The sequence below is a fragment of the Sinocyclocheilus anshuiensis genome, unplaced genomic scaffold, assembly GCF_001515605.1.
Source record: "Sinocyclocheilus anshuiensis isolate Anshui unplaced genomic scaffold, SAMN03320099.WGS_v1.1 scaffold728, whole genome shotgun sequence".
In the NCBI taxonomy this organism is placed as follows: Eukaryota; Metazoa; Chordata; class Actinopteri; order Cypriniformes; family Cyprinidae; genus Sinocyclocheilus; species Sinocyclocheilus anshuiensis.
Genome location: NW_015555767.1, coordinates 1,191,277 through 1,201,663, shown reverse-complemented (window position 1 = coordinate 1,201,663; position 10,387 = coordinate 1,191,277). Strand labels below are relative to the sequence as shown.

The following is a 10,387-nucleotide window of genomic DNA, read 5'->3' as shown; positions in this document are numbered from 1 at the left end:
TTCAACATTACAGTATAATTAAGAGCTATCAATTTTAACATTTATTAGACTTTAAAAATTTACTTCTAATTTAAGTGAACTTAAAACAATCTTCACATAAACCCATTATAATAAATGTCATATTTACCTGTGCCCTTAAGCAGAAATATACAGAAATTGAAATTGAAGTTATCAAACACTAAATTCAAAATTAAATATAGATGAATCCTTAAAGCTAGAAAAGTTCTTTTTTTCCTCTTTTTTTCTTTGTCCTTTGATTAATAGACATCACAGCAGCTGGTTATTAGGTTATTCTGGCTGTTATTTCTGCTGCTGCTGACCGTGACGCGGATCTGACACATATATGCTCTTTTGCTCCATACAAGATTGTATACATATATAAATGTAAATAAATGGTGTTGGGTGAAAATAGAGGATGAAAAATAATAGACAAGAACAGGAACTTGTAAGAGGATTTTGTGAGAGAGCAGGAGAAAGGATAAAGGATTAAATCAGATGTAAATCAGGAAAAAGAATGAGAGTTGAAAGTTTTCTCCTTATCTACAGTGTAATCACACACTCCCGGTACATCAATCTACTGTCTGATGAGACAAAATAAATATAGCCTAGTTGTTGTGGAAATTAAGATAAATTCATTTTGCAATTTTCCACAACTTGAAAAAAGGTGAGATTGAGATATAAAATGACACTGAATATGAGTTATATGTTTGGGAGAATCTGTTTTTTTTTTGTTTTGTTTTTTACCAAAAAATAAATAAAAACTATTAAAATCAAATTTTCTTGTATTATTGTTCATGAATTCATATGTATATTTGTCATATGTCTGGCAATGGGAAAATATTTGTTATGTTTATTTGACACAGAGCATCTATACAGAAAAGGGGGGAGGAGACAGAGAACCTACATATGAATGAGCAAGAGAGAATGAGAGATGGAGGGACTGTATTAGAGAGGAACAGATTGAGAGAGAATGAATGAGAACGTGAGCGAGAGAGGGGGGAAGAGAGAGAGAGAGACAGAGGAGGGGCGAGTGATGTCCAGAGATGGAAACACTCAATGTAATTTTCTGCAACAGAATCTAAACAGACAGAGTGAGAGAAACAAATCACAGATCCATAGAAAAGCATTAATGCTCATCAGTCATCACAGAGAAAAATGTCAATGGAAGCAGGCAGCATGGAAACCATTGAGGTTCCTCAAGACAAGATTGTCAAAAAGGTATGTCATCTTTGAGCCTCAGCCTATGAGATGGAGCACAACTGATTGAAAATGTATAAGTTTGGCAACCTGATGCAGATCTGACACGCATCGTATTTTCTCTCAACTTTCTTTACCTTTTCCACTTCAGGACTTAAAGTCTGAATCGGGTGTGTTAGATGAGGGAGACAGTGCTGGGCTGCTCCAGGACAGTTTGGAAAACCATTTCAGAGACATGTTCTTAAATGTGACTTATATAAAATATATTATGGACAGTTTTAAGGCAGCTTTAATCTCATTTTTGGTAACTTCATTACTTAACTGACCACGGCATTGCATGCACGTTTATTTCGTGCTTTGATATGAAAGGATACAGGCTACAGCGCGCATTTTCTGCAACAGAATCTAAACAGACAGAGTGAGAGAAACAAATCACAGATCCATAGAAAAGCATTAATGCTCATCAGTCATCACAGAGAAAAATGTCAATGGAAGCAGGCAGCATGGAAACCATTGAGGTTCCTCAAGACAAGATTGTCAAAAAGGTATGTCATCTTTGAGCCTCAGCCTATGAGATGGAGCACAACTGATTGAAAATGTATAAGTTTGGCAGACTGACACTATGTATGTGTAATGAACAATATATGAAAATGAAAAAGACAGGCTTGAAGTAAATCAGGGAGACCGGGGCTAGTTAGTTGTCACACTTTTTAGTCCAGTTAATGTTTCTTAGGGTAGGTTTTCTGTACGGGCACATAGCCTATAGTTTTGACAACTTTTAAACACCATTTAACCCTTATTGCAAAGATACAGTTCATTTAGCACAACATTTGTGTCCAATACATTTTGTCATAATATAAGGGGTAAATTGATTTTACAATGGAGCATGCCATTAAACAGCCTATTATATGTTTTTCAGCAAAATATAAACTGTAAAACAACACAAGACAATTCATGAAAGTAAAAATTTGACAAAAATAAATATATGTATACACACTACCGTTCAAAAGTTTGAGGTCTTTAAGATTTTTTAATGTTTATGAAATAAGTCTCTTACACTCATCAAGGCTGCATCTATTTGATAAAAAAATTAACAAAAAGTTTTAAATATTATTACAATTTAAAATAACTGTTTTCTATTTTATGTTTTTAAATTAATACTGTAATACTTTGTTTTCAGGATTCATTCATAATAATTTAACAACAAAAACTTAAATATTATTACAATTTAAAATAACTGTTTTCTATTTTATGTTTTTAAATTTATAATTTATTCTTGTCATTGCAAAGCTGAATTTTCAGTAGCCAGTTTTCAGTGTCAAATAAGCCTTAAGAAATTATTCTAATATGCTCTTTTGATGCTCAATAAATATTTATTATTATTAATATGTTGAAATGTTGTGCTGCACACTTTTCTTTTATTTTTTTCTTTTATTTTAATATTTTTTTCTTTCAAAAAGTTTTAAATATTATTACAATTTAAAATAACTGTTTTCTATTTTATGTTTTTAAATTAATACTGTAATACTTTGTTTTCAGGATTCATTCATAATAATTTAACAACAAAAACAAAAACTTACTGACCCCAAATTAAGATTATTGTATAATATAATAGTTTACCATAATTTAAATGGCAGTCTATAATACAATAATTTATGGGAGGACAGAATAAAAAGAAAAATCATGTACAACTACTGTTGTACAAGCATTTGTGCAACTGTACTTGCCTCTAGATCTAGTAGTTATTGATATATAATATAGCCCATGTGACAATTAGTCATGGTCTCCACATTTCATACTTGGAGCTTTTGATATGCTCTTTTGCTCCATACTGTAAATGTAGGGGTCCTTTAGGAAGAAGATAGAGAAGCTGAGGAGATGGAGCACTTCTTCAGGCGGTGGCAGCTTCAAACGGCCACCCAAAACTAAAACCCTCAGTCTGAACTCACCCACTGACCCTGACACAGAGCCCCTCGGAGTAGAGACGGAGCGCAGGAAACTCAGACCCATTGTGGCATCTGTCTTTGGTCAGGTATGGGCTTCTGTGTCACAGAAGTGATTCATGTTTTCATGTTGCGCTGAGGTGTGAGCTGTTGTACTGTCAGTCATGGTCTTGATTCAAACAAATGTTTTGGTTTGCTGAACTCTGGAATGGTTTATTAAGGATGACAATGCGTTAATTCAGTTCACAGGCAGTGAACATCAAAATGTTTCTTTATGAAGATAAACTAAAAACGGTGATCGGGTCTGTCATATACTACTCAAAAAAAAGTGCTGTGATTGCTAATGTAATATTAGCATATTCATTCATGTTGCAACAGTGCGTATTATGCTGATGGATACTGTGAAGACTGTCTAAAAGCTGTTCATGTGTGATTCTGAATGAGAGTCTCTATTTGTGAATGGGTCACATGTGGTAGCCTAAATGAGTTTTTGCTCTACAAACTCAAAGACCAGGATTCTGTAGTCTTATCATTTGTAGTTTTTGAGTTGTGCTCTTTAGTGTTTGATGTATAAATAGCTACATGATGTTAAATGGAAACTTTCACTTGATGTTACTTATTAGTTGGTATGACACTGTAGCTCTCCTGGTTTAGATCTCAAAGTTTTCCACACAAAAAAAAAAAAGCTGATTTCAAATGTTGAATTTGATCAAATACTGGTCAAAATATATCTGATGCCTACATTGTGCTTAGACATTTGTATTTAATAATAATCCTCATTGGGAGCTAAAATATTTTAATTGGTCAGGAGGAAGGAGAGTTATGCAGATATTAGACTATCACTAAAAAAAGGTGTACAAACCATTTTAAACATGAAACTGTAATGTAGATAGACTGAATTAGTATGTTATTACGTACAAAAAAAAACGTTTTTTTTGATACAATGGTACCATTGTTCATTGCTGAAAAATCTATAAAGAAACACAGAATTGTTCCCTTCATCTACACTCCCCTCACATTCACTCTTTCCAGTTAGAAGTTTATTCATTGTTAAACCATTTTACAAAACCATAATCATAATAATATTTTTTCTGACAAACTCTCTGCTTTCAGAGGATTATGGCTCTGTACTGGAGGAAAAGGTGAAAGAGTATTATGTATTATCTATTATTCACCACACCTCATCCTTTAAAGCTTGCATTCCCAAACATAATGAAAGCATAGCATATGAAACTAGCACAGTTTTCCATTAAATCTCTTTACTTCACTTTTCACTAGTCCACTAACATTCTTCACTAACTTGATATGAAGACCAACTCTATCAACCTTCAAATACTTTAAACGGGACTGACTTCATAACATTAATAATACTAATTAAAAAAAAAACAAATACAATAACACTACAAAAACACTACTTTTTTGGCTTTTAAGTTCTTTTTCAGACCCCAAAAAGAACATAAATGTTAATGACCGATTATCATTAAAAAGAAGGTAACAACAATATACCAAATTTTATCCTATGGCATGTGTCAGAATCTAATAAAAAATATACTGTATAGTCTTATGCCGAACATCTACAGTGCAGAGACTGAATCTTGGAAATTATATCATTCAAGTCGAAGAAAAACAACAACACTGAGAGGGTGGAAAGGAGGAGGAGTGAAAGGCTGGGAGAAGAGAGTGAGGGATGAAAGAAAAAGAATAATGAGAGATTGATAGAGAAGGGGAGGATTATATGGGTGAGATTAACGACTCAAGAGATCAGATCTAAAAACTGATTCACTCACAAGAACTCTCTTGTGAACACCCCAGCTTCGCCCATCGTAATAATAATATATCACACACTAGATGTGGGGACAGCTTTGTGATCATAGGGACATCCAACATACCACAAATTAAACACTAAACCCAACGCATGAGAATTTTCAAAAAGCCTAATAAATGTATGCAACAGTCCATTATCACAGATGTTGAAATAACAATGTTACTGTCTTTTTGCTCCATTGAAATGAATAAATATGTTTGTTTATTTAAGTACAGGAAATTGTATGTCCTGTTTGTTGGTTTATATAAAAACTAACAGTTTCAAACTTTTTTCTTTGGAAAATGAAAGTCACATTATTTATTTTTGCTATTTTTCAAGTGCTTTAAAAAATTGGTATAGAAATCATTTTCACTCAGAAATTGCCAAATTTCACAGACAATTACAAAGAAACATAAAGTAACATTGAATTACATTGAATTCAACTAAATTTTTAATTCGTAAAACAAAATATAAATTCATCACATTAAATATAATCTAAATACAGTGTAAAATAATCATAAAATATCTCAATATATATTGTGTTACATGGCTTCTTTTACACAAAAAAAAAGGAAAACATAACTTTCATTTCTTGTCAAATTAAATATTGTTCAAAAATATTTGTGTGACTTTAGGATACATCACATGCTGACAGCTACACAAACATTCTGCTTTCGGTTGACACCTTTTTCTCCTCTCTGCTTTGGTGTCTCCCTGTTTTTTGTCTCTTCTCTTGTGTTTTGGCTTTAATCCATCGATGGCCCACCAATATACAGCAGACAATCCAAATCTCCTCTATAGCCCACACACACATATACACATACACAAGTACAGCTTTTTGAATCAACAGAAACTAGACGTTCACCATCTGTAGGTCAGTTGTCTGGCTGTTTTACAATAGAATAATTTAATCCACCAATCAGAGACCAGGTCTCCACGGGTAACCCAATTAGGAGCCACTGTGTACAGTGTCGCCGGCTGGTTCTTTATTACATGAAAAACAATTATGAGTGAGAATTCCATGGAATACAAACCTGTGTTCCGCAGAAGAAAGAATATCAAACAAGTTTGGAACAACATGAGGGTGAAATAAAGACCAATTTTCACTTTTGGGTGAACTATCACTTTAAAATGTGACGTTTTAATGTAAATCAGGGTTGTGTGCCAATAGGAAGACACCAATCTGCCTGTGCACATTATGTGTGAGTAAATAGGATATAGAGAAAGTGGATGTTAGCTTGTTAATGTGTTAAATGTACAATCATAGATGTCTCAGAGTGAGAAATGTGTGTTGAGCAGATTATCCCCTGCTGATTTATTAATGTGAAATTTAGTCTACTGATGTAAGACACACTCTTTGATGCACCAGTGCTTTAACAAAGAGCGACTGACTCTTTGACGTCAGTGTGGATTACATGTATGCAGTATACACATAAATGCATACATGTTTGCAGTTGTTGTTTCCAGACAGATGGAGGGAATGAGAATGGCAGACTCACTGATACCTAGAAATGAATGAATGAAAGTGTATAGGCATGCTATAGAGATGCTGCCGTTGTTATTGGGTGCAAATATTAGTCAGACCACAAATCTCAATCGTTTGGTCTTATATTTATAAAAAATGTTCCTCAAAGACTAGGGTTTGTGTGTGTTGTCTGTCAGGGCTATTGTCAAGGTGGAACAAACGGGAACACTGAGAAATGTTATAATCCGGGTTTTCAATTTATGATCAAAACAAGTTCTGTTGTAAATATAAATTGACGATACTTGGACATTTTGCTGTACAACATAAATTACAAACACCCATACTGAAAACGCACATTTTGAAGCAATTATGGTTATTTTTAAAAACGTATATAAGTAGTAAGGTGAGCATGCAGTACGTTGTACAACAAAATATCTGTGGTATGTTTACCACAGACCTAATACCCATGAATTGAAAACCCTATTATAAAAACCTCTTTGGAAAATCTCAAGGAAACCCATGGCAAAAAAAAAATACCGTCTTGTACCGTGAAACTGGTTTAATTTGGAAAAATACCGTGATATACATTTTTGGTCATACCGCCCAGCACTAATGGATATGCTTCGATACAGCACTCTGAACATCTTCTTTAGCAATGAACTTTTGTGGCTTACCCTCCTTGTGGAGGGTGTCAATGACTCTTCTGGACATCTGTCAAGTCAGCAGTCTTCCCCATGATTGTGTAGCCTACTGACCCAGACTGAGAGACCGTTTAAAGGCTCAGGAAACCTTTGCAGGTGTTTTGAGGTAATACTTTTTCACAATATTCAAATTTTCTGAGACACTGAATTTTGGGTTTTCATTATCTGTAAGCCATAATCGTCAAAATTTCCACAACAAAAAAAAGGCTTGAAATATTTCACTCTATGTGTAATGAATCTATATAATATATGGGTTTCACTTTCTGAAATGAGTGACAAAAAATATTGACCTTTTTCATGATATTCTAATTTTTTGAGATGTACCTGTATATGAACTAGTGTGACTGTAACACAAAGCGTGTTTTTACAAATACGTGAAATAAAATCAATAATTTAGCCACAATGGAGTAAAAACACAGACACCAAAGAAGGGGTGACACTCTAAGGGGCCGTTTACACGACAACGTTTTCAGCCAAAATCGGGAAACTTTTTATGCGTTTTGCCTGTTCGTTTACACGACAATGGCGTTCTGGGGACTGAAAACGCATATTTTTCAAAACGGGTTTCAAAGTGCACGTTTTTGAAAACGCCACCGTTATCGTTTTCGTGTAAACACCCAATACTGGAATCTTTGAAAACGGTGACGTCATGCACGTGCGTAGTACGTGTTAGGTTTTGGGTTTTTTTGTAGTACGTGTTAGGTATGTAGACATGCGCAATACGTGTCGATTTTAAAGGCAAGTGCGAACAAACATACACAACAATGGCAGAGTATATGGTACTGTTGTTGCTGCTCAAGAGTTTGCTAACGCTTCTTCTGCAAAGTGTGGATTTACTTCACCAATATTACAACCAACAGCGGAGATGCATCATACACAACATATAATCGTCACTTCCCTACAGGTACTGTTTACTAACAAGGTGACAGCGCCAACTACTGGCCTGGCATACGTAATACAGCGCTTTTGGCTGTTTTCGTGGAAATGTGTAAACGCAAATCGTTTTGAAAACGTTGTCGTGTATACGTGAAACTTTTTAAAAACGCAAGGGAAAAACTTTTCCGTTTTTGACTACATCGTTGTCGTGTAAACTTAGCCTTAAACTTCAAGAGTACAAAACAGACACACACACTCATTTACACACACTCATAGACACACACACACACACAAATGAACTCGTGTGGCTGTAACAATATGTCAAAATCGAGCCAGAAGACTCAAATAAGAGATTGAAATCAGATTGATTAACCTCTGATAAAGCATTCCTGTTCATATTTGTTACATTTTTTTAAACTTTGATGTTATGTGTAATAAAATGCCTAAAAAATATTTGTGTTCAGGTTTGACCGTAGTAAAATTAATACAAAAACTGACATTTCAAACCAACATTTCAAAAAAAAAATGAAAAAAAAAAATCTAAACCTTTATAAAAAGTTGTCTTTGAGAATGTCTAAATATAAATCCAAATCCACAACTTAAAAAAAAGTATTTATGTCTAAAAAACAATGAGAGAATTTATAAGCCTTTTATATAGAGCACTATTGGAATCTAGTGGCTAAACCACGGAATTTCAGATGTTTTTTCTTTTTTTACTCCCACCAGATGGAACTAATCTGCCTTTAAAAAATTGGATTTTAAAGGCATTGGGCCTCATTCATGAAACACGAGCAGAACTAATTTTTATGTAAATTGTTCGGAAAGTCGTTCTGATGTAAATTTTCGGATTCATGAAAATGTTCGTATTTTGAAAATGTTAGTTGGTACGAAAGAAATTTACACCTGCTCCCTATCACGTGTAAATGGTGCATAAAACATTCAAATGTTCTGTATTCTTTTAGACAAACTGATGACACTGCATTTTTTCACTATGTATTATAGTGATATTTAATGGGGTCATATGATGTTGCTAAAAAGAACATTATTTTGTGTATTTGGTGTAATGAAATGTGTTTATGCGGTTTAAGGTTCAAAAAACACATTATTTTCCACATACTGTACTGCACCAAGAGCTTGTAACACTTCAAAGAGAAAGGAAAAATTGAAATCGCATCATATGACCCCTTTAACGAGTTCATTTGCCCTGTCTTTTTTTCGTTTTTTACTTTTTTAACTTTGGGTAAAACGCAGAGCTTGTCACTGTCCCTTTTTACACAGCCGTCCAATCACAGTGGAGGAGGGGGGGGACAAACACTACATTGACCAACCATCATACTTGTACAACACAACAATGGAGAAGTTAATATGGCTGGTTACTGCATTTTTATATTCTAATATTCTTCTAAATAAGATACTAGTAACATGTTACTGCCGTGAATATTCCAAATCATAGCAAACAACGTGTCACTCCAGAAAAATGCAGTGCCTTCAAAGCTCTCTCAAGCACCACCAGCTGGTCGTTTTCAGAAGAGCACCAGGCATTATGTCAGCTGGCTAAAAACTCTCTGGTGGACACACGTTAATTTATTCATTTATTGTTAGGCATATAGCCTATTAGTCTCTAATGCATTTATGCAATATAACTCTGAGATTTGAGTCCAAAGGATTCCACACCAAGATACGTAATTTGCGTAGCTGTAATTCATAGGCGGGGAATGTGCTATTAACATACACACATTTAACTATCAAACCTGACTTTTAATCCGGATGAGAGTTTTCGGAAAGGTCTGTTTTACGCGTAAATTTACTCATATATTTACGAATGTTTCATGAATGAGGCCTTGTCTCTATTTTAACATGAAATAGGCCTACTACCATAATTGAAAAGTAATAGAAAAATATTAGAAACAAATTAGGGCTGGTAATTTAACGCGTTAATTAGATTAATTACGGTGAAAAATAACGCATTAAAATTATTAACGCATTTAACTCACTTGCCCCGCCCCAGACCTAAGTGGGTCATCTGACATTTCATACAGCTGATTGATGACAAATGTCATTATCGTTAGTTTAACCATTAGGCTTGTTCGACTTGAAGCGGATCATCACCATCAGACTGATCGGTGTGTGACATCAAAGTACCGCGAGAGCGATTCAAAAGCATAAGGAGCCGTCTGGGTCCGCTCTCTAATCGCTCTTGCTGTACTTTGATGTCACACACCGATCGGTCTGATGGTGATGATCCGCTTCAAGTCGAACAAGCCTATTGATTCAATGGACTATTCATAAAGAACCATTTACTTCACTCCTGAACCATTTGAACGAATCAAGTAAATTAATAAATTACTCGATGACTTAATCATTAAAGGGGTCATATGATGCTATTTTAAAGATCATTATT

At 34.3% G+C, this 10,387-nt stretch overlaps 1 protein-coding gene across 3 annotated transcripts in view; it reads left to right on the top strand.

Annotated features, from left to right (window-relative positions):
• Positions 1 to 1,014: 1,014 nt before the first annotated feature.
• Positions 1,015 to 10,387, top strand: part of LOC107674218 (calcium-binding protein 2-like) — a 22,871-nt gene continuing 13,498 nt past the window's right edge. Inside the window, exons 1-2 of one of the 3 annotated variants that reach the window (XM_016468132.1) lie at positions 1,015 to 1,218; positions 3,041 to 3,229. In XM_016468132.1, coding sequence (XP_016323618.1) covers positions 1,156 to 1,218; positions 3,041 to 3,229 — 252 coding nt within the window. In that variant the 5' untranslated portion in view covers positions 1,015 to 1,155. Of the gene's footprint in view, positions 1,219 to 1,608; positions 1,743 to 3,040; positions 3,230 to 10,387 lie in introns of those variants that run through there. The other 2 variants (XM_016468129.1, XM_016468131.1) reach the window with 2 other exon arrangements.